This window comes from Chlorocebus sabaeus, chromosome 9 (assembly GCF_047675955.1).
Source record: "Chlorocebus sabaeus isolate Y175 chromosome 9, mChlSab1.0.hap1, whole genome shotgun sequence".
Classification (NCBI taxonomy): domain Eukaryota; kingdom Metazoa; phylum Chordata; class Mammalia; order Primates; family Cercopithecidae; genus Chlorocebus; species Chlorocebus sabaeus.
Window position 1 is genome coordinate 66638894 of NC_132912.1, and position 13619 is coordinate 66652512.

The 13619-nt window shown below is 51.5% G+C and overlaps 1 protein-coding gene across 29 annotated transcripts in view; it reads left to right on the forward strand.

The window, feature by feature from the left end:
• CAMK2G (calcium/calmodulin dependent protein kinase II gamma) overlaps positions 1 to 13619 on the forward strand; it is a 62183-nt gene that overhangs the window by 22286 nt on the left and 26278 nt on the right. For 15 of the 29 annotated variants that reach the window (XM_007962980.3, XM_007962976.3, XM_007962981.3 and 12 more), the window contains exons 6-12: positions 2837 to 2909; positions 3055 to 3157; positions 3907 to 3990; positions 4444 to 4538; positions 5182 to 5304; positions 9645 to 9728; positions 9975 to 10017. In XM_007962980.3, the coding sequence (XP_007961171.1) occupies positions 2837 to 2909; positions 3055 to 3157; positions 3907 to 3990; positions 4444 to 4538; positions 5182 to 5304; positions 9645 to 9728; positions 9975 to 10017 (605 nt within the window). Of the gene's footprint in view, positions 1 to 2836; positions 2910 to 3054; positions 3158 to 3906; positions 3991 to 4443; positions 4539 to 5181; positions 5305 to 9644; positions 9729 to 9974; positions 10018 to 12588; positions 12652 to 13619 lie in introns of all 29 variants that reach the window. The other 14 variants (XM_007962969.3, XM_007962968.3, XM_007962973.3 and 11 more) reach the window with 1 other exon arrangement.

Genomic DNA, 13619 nt, shown 5'->3' on the forward strand with positions numbered 1-13619 from the left:
GTACCTGTTTGAATAGCCTTTGGGGAAGATAAGAATAGCTCTTGTCTGGAGAAAGATTCTGTTGACCTGGGCTAGGGCTACATACTGTGAGTGATATTAGAAGTTAAAAATTCAACACTTCTTAACCAGGCGCAGTGGCTCATGCCTGTAATCCCAGCCCTTTGGGAGGCCGAGGCAATTGGATCACTTGAGGTCAGGAGTTCGAGACCAGCCTGGACAACATAGTGAAACCCTGTCTCTACTACAAATACAAAAAAATTAGCTGGGTGTGGTGGTGTGCACCTGTAATCCCAGCTACTTGGGCAGCTGAGGCAGGAGAATCACTTGAACCTGCAAGGCGAAGGTTGCAGTGAGCTAAGATCATGCCATTGCACTCCAGCCTGCGTAACAGAGCGAGACTACGTCCCCCTCCCCTCACACCCAAACAGTCACTTCCAGATGAATGTTTTACAAAGCTTTTCCAAGTCTCCTTTACCCTGTGACCCCAGAAATACTTCTTTTTGCACTACTGTATACTCGCCACCATGCCCAATGTCCCCCTCTGCCCTTTTCTTTCCTTTGACAAATTCTAGTGTTCTCAAGTCACTGTGCTGAGGCTCTGGCATGATGCAGAGGTGCAGAAAACATGATTTCTATCCTGAGGGAGTGGAGAGTTCTAGGTAATAATCCAACCAGAGAGCCCTGGGAACTTTCAGCCTCTGTCACCTTGTCCCTAGACCACCACGACCGGCCTTGCCGTGGGGCTCCTGCAACTTGAGGACCATTCCCCGGCCACATGCCTCAGCCTCTGCCCTCCCTGGAATCCCTGGTGCCTCCCTCACCCACACTCTGAGGCGCCTGTTCAGCCTGCCTTTCCCGCCTTGGCTCTTCCCCCAGCCTCGCTTTTCTCGGAGGGTGATGTCCCTACAACCTGGTTTTGATCATCCTGCCTGCAGCTTATCTGGCTTATGTGGCAGCTCTGGCTGCCTCTGTAGAGTGGGGGAGTGCAGCTTCCTCACGAATTTCTCAACCCTGAGAGGCCAATGTTTGCTGATCAACTTCAGATGCTTCAGCCTCGGGAAGAATTCTCAAGTGGGGAGATGAATTCCAGTGCCAGCAGGGGAGGACCAGGCTCTGAGACAGAGGAGGCAGTGATGGCTCAGGGAGCCTGCAGGGAGGAGGGAGAGCTGTAGGGAGGGGGCCCTGAGGGGGGTGACTGTACCAGTGGGCTTGGCCTGGCTCTGCTGGGACACTTCGCACTTTTGCCATTTTTGGCCAGAAGGCGCTCCCTGCTAGCCCGGCTCTGTTCTAATTATACATCTCTGTGGAGACTCGCCTCTATAGCTCAGTCTTAAAGTTTCTGTGGCCCACTCTTGGGCTGTGTCCTATGGAGAGGCCCGAGTTTCAGCCCCCAGGGACCCAGTACGACCTCTTGGTTCTTGTGGGATCCCCAGCATCAGATTTTAGGAATAGTAAGTCCAGGCCACCCAGCCCAATACACCGGGATGCTCTGCAGACATGTTCAGTATACCAGATAGTACCTGATGACAGGGGTCTATGCTCTAGGCCAAGTGCCTCAGCCTTGATACTACTAACGTTTTAGGCCAGGTACTTCCTTGCTGTGAGGCCTCTCCTGTGCATTGTGGCAGACATTTAGAAGCATCCTTGGCCTCTGCCCACCAAATGCTGGGGGCATCCCTCCTCCAGTTGTGACAACCAGAAATTTCTCCAGGCATTGCCAAATGTCCCCTGGTGGGGGCGGGGGGGCAAATTCATTCCCAGTTGAAAACCATTGCTCTAGACTGCCCCCACTCCCTGCCAGGAGTTTGATGACAGGGATGGCAGGATGGTTTGCAGTGTGGACAGTCTGATTTACGTGTGTGACTGTGGCTGGGCACAGTGGCTCACACCTGTAATCCCAACACTAAGAGGCCAAGGTGAGTGGATCACTTGAGCTCAGGAGTTTGAGACCAGCCTGGGCAACATGGTGAGACCTTGTCTCTACAAAAAATACAAAAATTAGCTGGGCACAGTGGTTCATGCTTGTGGTCCCAGCCTACTGGGGAGGCTGAAGTGGGAGGATTGCTTGAGCCCAGGAGGTCAAGGCTGCAGTGAGCTGTGTTCATGACACTGCACTCTAACCCAGGCAACAGAGTGAGACCCTGTCTCAAAAATAAAATAATAAATAAAATAATGTAACTTTGGTTTTTTTTCTCTATGCAAAATCATCAGAAGTGCTCCTCAAGTGCCCTGTTTGGAAACTCTCAAGTAAATTGTTTCTTAAAGGCATCTAGATACTTGTTTTAGCTGCCTTACTGGGTGCCAAACCTCAGGGCAGCTGTTGGGTCTTGTCCATCTTCATATCCTAGGTACCCAATAAACATTTAGGGGAATGAATGAGTGCACCCACCCTCAAAGTAGCTTAGGTTGTTTAGTTGGGCTCTCCTTCCTAAGTTACCAGCACAAACCTTTTCTCCAAGAACAAAGTTACTATATGGAGAAAGAGAAAGAAGGAAGGAGTTGGATAGTCTCATCTTCCTCAGCATTCTGGGCTGTCTCCTGATCTCTTGGAAATGAATTGGTTGTGTTAGACCTTTCCAGTCAAAAGGGGGTGAGGTGAACCCATTCTAGTGGTGATCCTAGAGAAACCATTGAATCTTCCTGGGCCTTGGTTTCCTCTTTCTTTAAATAGGTTGACCAAGATGATGTGCAGAGTCTAAGGTTCCAGTGGCTGTTAAGTGATTCTCTGTGAATCCATGGCCCCTTGTCACATGCCTTAGTCTGCAGCATGTGGTTGTGGATGTGGATGAGGTGGTTTAACCCTGCACTAACATTTCTTTTCCTTCTGCTTTTTTAGCCACTGTATACATCAGATTCTGGAGAGTGTTAACCACATCCACCAGCATGACATCGTCCACAGGGACCTGAAGGTACTACCCAGGCCTCCCTCCTTGCCTTTGCTTATGAAGTGTTGGCGCCACCTGGTGCCAGATAGTGGTACTGCGTAGGTCCAAACTAGGCTCCCTCTGGGCTGCAGGGTGGGTGCTCACAAGGTTCTCTCTGTTCCTTCTGCAGCCTGAGAACCTGCTGCTGGCGAGTAAATGCAAGGGTGCCGCTGTCAAGCTGGCTGATTTTGGCCTAGCCATCGAAGTACAGGGAGAGCAGCAGGCTTGGTTTGGTAAGGGTAACCCTGTCTTCCAGAATGCCGCCCCCGCCCTTCCTCCTCTTCCCGATCTGCCTTCCTCTATTAGAACCAGAAGCCAAGGCTGGGGGCGGTGGCTCAAGCCTGTAATCCCAGCACTTTGGGAGGCCGAGATGGGCAGATCACGAGGTCAGGAGATCGAGACCATCCTGGCTAACACGGTGAAACCCCGTCTCTACTAAAAAAATATAAAAAACTAGCCGGGCGAGGTGGCGGGCGCCTGTAGTCCCAGCTACTCGGGAGGCTGAGGCAGGAGAATGGCGTAAACCAGGGAGGCGGAGCTTGCAGTGAGCTGAGATCCGGCCACTGCACTCCAGCCTGGGCGACAGAGCAAGACGCCGTCTCAAAAAAAAAAAAAAAAAAACGAACTAGAAGCCAGACCCTTAATGGTCCTGGCCTCCTCAGAGACTGGCAGAGGGTGGGAGGGTGCAGAGATCTCTCTTGGCCCTACATGACTCATTACAGCAAGTCTAGCTGTTGTCAGCACTGCTTTCTTGCTGCCTCTGGGAAGGAGCTGGAGTTCCTGGTAGGCATACGGCTTTGTCCTCTGGTTCAGACTCCAGGCATTACAAGAAGCCCAGCCTGTCAGCTCTTGCTGCCCATGTGCTGAGTGCTTATGTAGCAAAAGCAGCAGGAATGAGAAGGGACTTGGGGGAAATGATTGGTGTGGATTTAACGAGAGAGAAAGTGGGTTCAGTATGCCTCTGCCCTCTCTTCTGCTACAGGTTTTGCTGGAACCCCAGGTTACTTGTCCCCTGAGGTCTTGAGGAAAGATCCCTATGGAAAACCTGTGGATATCTGGGCCTGCGGTAAGCCCATTCCACACTCTCAGCTTTTCGCTGTTAAGGGCCCTTAACTTCCGATGATGGCAAGAAAGAGGCATCGCTATTCCTTGCGGGTCACACATACGTGCCTGGTGTATGTGAAATTATAGTGTTTGCTCTAGTGCCCCTGGGATGGCCGTTCCCATCACACTCTCCTCCCTGAGTGCTTCTGGGATGACATTGTATCCTTCTTGGAGAGGGATTTGCCCACGCCCTAGAGGATGGGTTGTGCCTAAAGAAATCCCTGGTGTGACTTGGTGACGTGAAGTGTGAGGCATAGCAGGAGGGGCTGGTAGCATAGCATTATTGGCTGGCATCCACTTCTGTCTCTGGTATGGCCCCTGCCTTTCTAGGTGGCTCTGAGCCCTGCATGGCTTTTCTTGGTTCCTCAGGGAAGTAGGCGACTGACCCCCATGACCTGTGTGTTCTGTCTCGTAGGGGTCATCCTGTATATCCTCCTGGTGGGCTATCCTCCCTTCTGGGATGAGGATCAGCACAAGCTGTATCAGCAGATCAAGGCTGGAGCCTATGATGTAAGGACCAGAGAGCCGGGCAGCCAGGCCAGGAAGGGCAGATGTCCTGCTCCTCGGGCTTTGTCCAAGGGAGCAGGCTTGTTTAGTGTGTAATGTGATACAGGGGGTGTCAGGGGACTTTGAGGACCCAGGGATGGGCATCCAGGGCCCAATTCTTGCCACCCTATGTCCCAGGGAGCAACTTTCTTTTGCACAGCCTTCTTTGTAACTAAAGCTGAGGAGCTCACTGAAGTCCTTTGATCTTTACTTGCAAAGAATGGAGCAGCCTCATTGGTGTGCTATGTAGCACAGGGACAAAAGGCCTGGAGACTCCCTTCACTGCAGTGGCACCTTGGACACATTGCTGAGCCTCTATTCCCTCCTAAGTAGAGAGCTGGGCTTAAACCAGAGAATGTTGGAGTCCCCTTCCTGCTCTGATCTGATATTCTGGTGTTCTAACCATGAGTGTTCTGTCTGTCTTTCCCAGTCTTTAAGTTGACACAAGTTCTGGGATAGCCCCAGGGCTTCTCCAACTCTGCTGATCACAGCTTTAGGTACCACAGAGTATCCCAATTACAGGAGTTGAGTTGAAGACAGAGCCAATGTTTCAGGGTGTGAAGCTCACCAATATCATATTCCTCCTCTCCCTGTTCCCGCTCCTTAGTTCCCATCACCAGAATGGGACACGGTAACTCCTGAAGCCAAGAACTTGATCAACCAGATGCTGACCATAAACCCAGCAAAGCGCATCACGGCTGACCAGGCTCTCAAGCACCCATGGGTCTGTGTAAGTATCTTTGCCAGTGGCCAAGGAGCTCAGGGGTGTCAGCCCTCCATGTGCCCTCGGTACCACCTCCTCCCTCTTACCAGCAGAGATTCATTCTGGGCCCCAAGCAAGAACTGAGCAGGCGGGCAGAGGAAATGTTGAGGGGCAGGGTCAATAAATGTCACCAGGGAGACTCGGGAGGCTGATGGGGGCTGGCGGGCCGCTACTCCTCTCTCCCCTACTCATGGCTGTCAGACTGGGATTGGTTCTGTTCTTAGATGAGGGATCAGGTTGACCCTTGCAGACTCCAGGTAGCTGGTGATAGAAAGCAGCTAGCAAAACCCAAAGTGAATTCCCAAGCTGGGGTTCATACTCAGATCTCAACTCCAATGGAACAGGGACCAAGACCCAACAAATCAACAGAAGGGGTCTCTGAGTCATTAAAAGCATAGAAGGTGAGGCATAAAGCTTCTGTGCTGAAGTCCTAGGAGAGTCCCCTAAGGCTATCAGTTTGGGGCGACATACTCTGTTTTCATACACAATTCTTTCAAGCTGAAATGTCTACTTTCAAAAAAGAGGATTTGGTAAGTTAGGCATCTTGACAACCACGAGGCATTATTTATCTGTCCATTCTGTGTTTATTGAATACCTCTTTGGTGCTGGTCACTGTCTGGGTGCTGGAGATACAAAGATGAATGAGGCATGGTCCCTGCCCCCAAAGATCATCTAGGGAGACAGGCACTCAAACAGGCAATCATGTTACAATGTGACAAGTATGTACAAGAATCTAGTGAGAGTACAGGAGCTCCTACTGTTCCTAGTGGGTAGTGGGGTTACTGAAGGCTGCATGGAGGAGGTGACACCCCTGTCCTGGTTCTTGGCAAATAACAAGGTCCTCAGAACGTTAACCTGCAGTGTTTAGCACGGTAAGAGGTTATGGGAAACTGTGGTGAGTTAAAGGAATGTTGAGTTGTTTGGTTGTCGATGAGCCTGCAAATATCAGAATGCAAGAGAATGAGGCAAAAGATTCCCTGACATACAAGTTTCTGCCTAAGGAGTTTGGATTTTATTCTGGAAACATAGGGAATCATTTAAGGGTTTTAAAGAAGGAACAAAATTTGCATTTAAGAACACTTTGAAAGTTGTATAAAAAATGAATTGCCAGGCATGGTGGCACGTGCCTATAGTCTCAGCTACTGGGGATGCTGAGGCAGGAGGATCATAAGCCCAGGAGTTTGAGGCTGCAATGAGCTATGATTGCACCTGTGAATAGTGTTTGTACTCCAGCCTGGGAAAGATGGTCAGACCCCACCTCTTTAAACAAAAACAAGGGAATTGAAAATTTTTGACAGAAAAGGGCTGGAGACAGAGAGCTCAGGAGGCTTTTTTAATAGTCATAATAGTCTAAGCAAGACCAGGTGAGGTCCCAGCGGAGGGTAAGGATAGGGGAAGGTGCAGTGTGTTGAGATTCAAGAGATATTTGAGAGAACCTAAAGGATTTAATTCTCTCCAGTTGGATTTCGGGGAGCAAAGAAGAGAGAGGGATCTGTGGGAACGGCCAAGTTTCAAGTTGGTCCCTGAGCAGAGAGTTGTACCCTCATTGGCCCAGAAGAAAACCAGAGGAGGAGCTTGTTTGTGAGACAAGATGATGGTTTTCATTTTGTGCCTACTGAGTATAGTGTCTGGCAACCTCCAGCCAGACACATCCAGTGGGTGGTTAGAAATATGGTCCTAGAGATTAGAAAAGAAGCTAAAAATTGGAAATCCAGGTTGTAGTCATTTCTGTGCAGTTGGTAGTGAGGCTGTAGAAATAGCCTCTTCCTATGCTATAGATGGGCCTGTGCCTATGCTGGTTGAGTTCTTAACGGTGAGCTTGTATTGCTGTAGTAGAGACGAGACGGCCACTACACACCAGCATTTAAATGACAGGGAGAGTTAGGGGGCCCAGCAAAGGACAATGAGAGTGAGACCTTCCAGAAGACCCAGAAACTAAGAAACAGGGGGTCTCAGTAAGGGAACGTCGGGAATCAGATGCAGAAGAGTCCCTGATTAAGTTGGGGAAGAATCCCCTGGCTCTGACCATTAGATGCCATTGTTTCATCATTTCACTGAGACAGTGGAGAGAAAGATGGAAGCCTGTTTTCAGTGAGACAAAGAGGGAGTGAAGGTGAGGAGGGGCATAGGGAGCTAGGCAGTGAGGTGGGAAATAAATGGTGCTACTTCGATTAGGATGGGCTGGGGAAGCTTTTAATGTAAGGCTCACACCTGTAATCCCAGCACTTTGGAAGGCCAAGGCGGGCAGATCAGCCTGGCCAACATAGTGAAACCCCATCTCTATGAAAAATATAAAAAATTAGCTGGGTATGTTGTTACACACCTATAATCCCAGCTACTTGGGAGGCTGAGGCATGAGAATCACTAGAACCCAGGAGGTGGAGGTTGCAATGAGCCAAGATCATGACACTGCACTCCAGCCTGGGTGACAGAGGGAGACTCTGCCTCTAAAAAAAAAAATTCTTTTTAAAGATTATATTGGCAAGGCGTGGTGGCTCACATCTGTAGTCCCCAGCACTTTGGGAAGCCAAGGTGGGTAGATCACTTGAGCCCAGGAGTTTGAGACCAGCCCGGGCAACATGGCAAAACCCCATCTCTACAAAAAATTTTTTTTAAATTAGCTACTTGAGAGGCTGAGATGAGAGAATCACCTGAGCCTAGAGAGGTGCAGGCTGCAATAAGCCATGACTATGCTACCGCACCCTAGCCTGCGCAACAGAGTGAGATGCTGTTTCAAAAAAAAATTTTTTTTTTATTTAAGGAGAGGCTTAACTATAATTTATAGAGAAGAATCTAGTCCAAAGGAAGAGTTGAAGATCCTGGCTAATTGGGGAAGCAAAGGTTTGGATAGCAGAAAAAGAGAGGGAGCTCCTGAGCCAAGGGCAAGGGGTCCACCCCAGGCATGAGGCATGATCCCCCTGAGACTCCTGTTAGGGTGGAGGCAGGTGAAAATCGCTTTCTGAGTGGGAGTCTGAGCTGAAAGGGGTTCTTGCTGATGACCTCTCATTTTGCTTTTGGAGAAATTTACACCAAGGAGGAGGCAAAATGAGAGGAGACTTGGGGAAGGTAGAGAAGGTGGGGAGAGTTGCCTCCGGACCTGGAAAGAGTGGGCCAAGGGTGAGGGAAAGGATCACCAGGAGGCCCCGTGGTGTTGTGGGTACTTGGCTGCAGGTGCCAGGATTTGTTTTTCTGACAGGCTGGTGAAGACAGCAACAGCAAGGGGAGAGGGCAAGCAACCTGAAACAGGCACCCAAGAATGGGGGAAGTATTCTGTTCTGGGGTCATTTTTGCAGGCCCTACCCTCTACAGTCCTGTGTATCTTGAGCCCCTGAGGACATCACTATATTCTGAAATTACATAATAATTGATGCTGGTATTGACAACTGAGTCATCGAGGAAATGTAGACTATGTCCCATGGACTCTGTTTAAGGAGACCAGGAAGTTAGCAGTAAATTCATTGAAGACAAATTTCCATCCAAAAAAGGCCGGGCACGGTGGCTCACACCTGTAATCCCAGCACTCTGGGAGGCTGAAGTGAGCGGATCACTTGAGGTCAGGAGTTCAAGACCACCAGCCTGGCCAACATGGCCAACCCCATCTCTACTAAAAATACAAAAATTAGCTGGGTGTGGTAGGATGTGCCTGTAATCCCAGCTACTCAGAAGGCCAAGACGGGAGAACCTGGGAGGCGGAGGCTACGGCGAGCCGAGATCACATCACTGCACTCCAGCCTGAACGACAAAGCAAGACTCCGTTAAAAAAAAAAAAAAAAAAAAAAATCCATCCAGAATAATGAAAAGAATTGATGCTTCAAGGTGACGATCCTTAGCTTCTGGGATCACGGCTTCATTCAGGACCTTGCTGGGTGTGTGTTGAGAGGGGCTCTTGGAAGGAAGGAACGTCCTCTGTAGAGAGCAGGAACCCTGCCGTTCTCTCGCTGCTGAGCATCTGGAACGCAGTAGGTGCTCAGTAAGCAGCTGCCTAAGGAGTAACTGAATGAGGATCACAGCCCCCAGGGTACTCTTCTGTTCCATAGCCTCCGTTTCCCAAGGAAGAATAGGACGTGCTCTCAGCAGCCTGTCTAGCATCAGTTACGGCGTTCTCACGTTCATGTTGTCCTTTGTAACCTTGAGTTTGGGGTAGTGCTTTTATTCTAAAAGTGTTATCTGTGACCTCATTTCATCTTCAGAGCAACTCTGGGGTGGCTGAGTGCATGACCCTGTCCTGAACATGGTGTTGATACCAGGACTGTGGGAGGGGCAGAGGATCTGGGCTGGGGCTCACAGCCTGTCTGTTTGGTTTCTAGCAACGATCCACGGTGGCATCTATGATGCATCGTCAGGAGACTGTGGAGTGTTTGCGCAAGTTCAACGCCCGGAGAAAACTGAAGGTGAGTGTCATTTCTGGCCTGCCAGCCTCCTTGACATCATGCCTTGCACAAGTGTGGCTCCTGCCCCATTACAGAAGGAAGCTCCCCTCCTGGCTGGAGCTGGGCTCTGAAGGTTGTACATGTCACAGGGGAGGGGTCCCAGAGGCCTGATGTCTTCAGGCTCTATCCTGGACCTGCCTTTGCCTAAGACCAGCCTGCCCTTTTCTAGGGTCTCAGTGAATTCACAGGACCTTCCTCTTTCCCCAGGGTGCCATCCTCACAACCATGCTTGTCTCCAGGAACTTCTCAGGTATGTTTTCCCAGCTGTGTACTTTGATTATGCCGAGGTGAGTGGGTCAGGAATGGGCTGTTGCCATCCCAGGCACCGCTGGGTTTCCTCGGCGTCCTGGGCCACACCTTGACCAGGGCGAGTGAGGATCCTGTTTTGAGGGGCTGCTGCTGCTGCTGCTGCTGAGTCCTGCTCCTGAGATTCAGGGGCTGGACTCACATTTGTGAATTCTATTTCCTAGAACTTCCCAAGGAGTAGCCTGCCCACCTTGCTATGTACCTTGTTTCTCTGGATTCTTATTTAACTCTCTGAAGACTCTCAGCACTTTACAGATTGTAGCCACTCTAGGATCTTAGAGAATGTGCTGGGGGAAGAAAAGAGAGATGAGGTACAGCGAGTCTTCTCAATTGCCAAATTGCCACCATTCATTTGCCTGCTAGGACGATCTCTTACTTCATTTTGCCCAAGTGGAGATGACTAATAGAAATTATTCCAGATGTTTAAACCTTTTGCGGCGACTTGTGCTTAAAATATTCCCTATGATGCTAGCTATAAAAGTGAAGAAATAAAGACCAGCAGGAGAGAGGGAAAGGAACTTGCTTAAATTTGCATGAAGTATTGGGAGAGGTGGGACCAATAATTTGTAAATCACACTTGACATTTCTTTTTAAGATGCAAGACACTCCACTCCCCTCTTGCCCCCACCCTTACCCCAGCCCCTATTATTGTTTGCCTTCAATTGGGAAGCACAGTGGCTTTTTTGTGAGGAAAAGATTAATGTCGAGACTGAAGACAGAGAGGGCTCTGCCCAGCTTGCCATCTCCCCCGGTCCTCCCTCCCTCTAATCCCTTGCCTCACTGTTTTGGTTCAAGACCCCCCTTCTCCTTCCCATAATAAGACTCCCTCCCTTGCTTCCCCTCTGCACCACCATGGAAAGGGGGTTGTGTGGGAGCCTAAACCACCACTCAGTGGGAGCCGCTTCTGAGTATCCGTCCTGATGGGCTCACCTGTGCTGGCCCCAGGTAACCCCAAGGGCCTTGGCTGTGAGGATGCTGCAGGCAGGGAGGCCTAGGGCTTGGTGGTATAGCCTGAGAGCCATGGAGCTCTGGAAGGCCAGGGCTGGATAGTAAGCCCGGGCTGGTGGTACCCTGCCTCAGGCCTCCTTTGACATTGGTTTGGGGCTTGATCTTGTGTCGTGGGTATCTACGACGGGCATACTGTGGTCTGGATCCACCTCTCGCAGATGGGAACGGGGAAGCGTGGCTGGCTGCCTCCGGTGGAGTTGCAACTGTAGTCCCACGCCCTGCTTCTTGTGCTTTAATGACGCAGCTTCTACTTTTTGGGTCTACGAGCCTTTCCAGAGGACATTTAAAGGCGTTTCTGTGCTGCCCCTAGAGCGAAGCTCTGTCCTCTCTCCCCTCTAAGTTGAAGAAATGTGAAGTCAGAATGCTGCTTTTCTTTTAGCCCGGCCAGGCAATAGCAAGGGCCCTGTCTTGTGGCCCTGGGCCTCCATGTCAGCCTCCCCCTCCATTTCAGGAAACTGGCATCCTGGTTTCAGGAAATCGAGTGTTAGGACAAAGCATTTTATTCATCCCTATAGCGCCTCCTGTTCTTATTGGCCAGACCTAGACTGGCCTTTGAGCTCACTTTGCCTTGGGTCAGAGGAGACAAACAATGCCGCAAGCATTCCAGGATGTCCTCTTCTGCCCTGACTCTGGGACAGGTGAGGACAGAGTCTGTCCGGAAGCTTCTGCAGAAAGAGGTGTCTATGGATGCAATCAAGAAGGAAGGGCACCGATATATTTCCCTAGGGCTGTTTTTTGAGTTGACCCCCAATAGGAGATGTGGCTCAGCCTGGACTCTAGCAGTTTGGCTAACAGCGAATCGGGGCCTCCAGAGTGTATTGCTTCAGCAGCCTTTGTTTTCTTTCTCGGGGCTTATCTCTTGGGTACCTTCTCCCTCAGCACACTGCGACACACAGACTGAAAATGCTGCCTCTCCCAGCTACCTCCCTTAAGTCAGGGACCTGTGTCTCTGAGGGGCTGGGGGGCATGGAGCTGGGGCCCGCCAGTAAACTTAGTTGCACAAGGGCCACAGACCCTCCCTGGGTCTCACACACCAGTCCCTCTAGTGTGTGGGATGTAGAGAGGGGAGAGGGCTGCTCTGCGCCCCCGGCTCTCTCATTGTGGGCTCATTTAGCTTCTAAAGAGGGAAGGACTAAAAGGGAGGGCTTTTCATCACAGCCTTAAGCTAGGGCCGGGCTACCTCAGAAGGGGCACCTGCCTCTCACCGGCTCGGGCACTTCGCTATGGACTCTCCCCTGAGGGGGTCATGAGACAGGCACTGCTGCCCTCTCCATCTGGTGGGGATGCAGTGTTCCCTATGCCCTGGCCCAGCCCGGTCCTCCCAGGCTCCCAGACTGCTGCAGGGCTGGCTGCGCCTGCCTCCTCGGCCTGCCCTCGGCGCTCCGCTCCCCCAGCTCGGCTGGCTTGGCCACGCCGCCTGGGCTGCGCCTTGCGCTGGGGCATGCTCGCTGCTGACGGCCCCGTGGCTTTGCGGGGCTCTGTGCACTGAGAGACTGTATCCCCTCAGTTGGCAGGCAGAGCTCCGCCCCCGCCTCGCCTGCCGCGAGCGCCGCCGGCCTGGCCGGGCAAGGTACGTGGCATGAGTCCTCCCCGACCGCCTGCCTCGGCCCCCTGCCACCCCACCAGGAGGGCCAGCATGCCGGGCCCACTCACCAGGGAGGCGAGTCCCATGCTTGCGGGCTGAGATGGGCATGCCGGATGGACTACCTAACTTGGCATCTGCAAGCGCATTGTTGTTACGGAGCCCCCTAACCAGCCATGCATGCTGGGCGCTTGCCAACTCAGGGGGCAGTAGCCTGGGGGCGTGGAGCCGGGCAGCGGGAAACTTGCCAAGAGCCCGACGCCCTGGGAGGGCCGCAGCCGACAGTGGGCCCTCAGAGACAGTGCTGGGCATTGCCCTGAGCTGCCTGGTGCTAGGACTAGACTTCCGCAGCGCTGTTTAAGACCCCACGGAGGAGCTGCGCCTCTCAAAATTGTGAAGTCTGGCACTTTCAGGCCTCCAGGTCTGAAAGGCTCCAGAGTGCAGAAGCCTCAGAGCCAGCAGTTCCTGGGTTCAGATCCTAGCCTTGCCACACCCTGAGCGAGTCACATCAGCTCTCCCAGCCTTAGTGTCCTCACCTCCCCAATGGGGATGATAAATTACATGGTGGTTCTTAAGATCACCCTGTCGAAGGCTCTCAGCCCTGCCTGTGCAGTACAGCCGTTACCTGGGAGCTCCTAAGAAGTCCTAATGCCAGGAGCCCACCCCAGACAATAAAATCAGAGCCTTGGGGATAGGATAGGTTATATGCTTTTTTAAGCTCCCAGGTGATCCTAATGGGCAACCGGTGTTGAGAGCTGGCTGGTGAATGGAAAGCACTTAGACAGTGGTAGGTCAGGCACAGGAGTCAACACATTTAAAAAACAACATTCAAATCCAGCACAACATAAGATCAAAGACCTTTTTCTGGAGTCAGAATTCTTGTAATGGGAGGACCCCTAGTCTCACTGGAGAGAGACAGAACACAGCTTGGGGAGGAATGGCTACCCAAAGGGCAG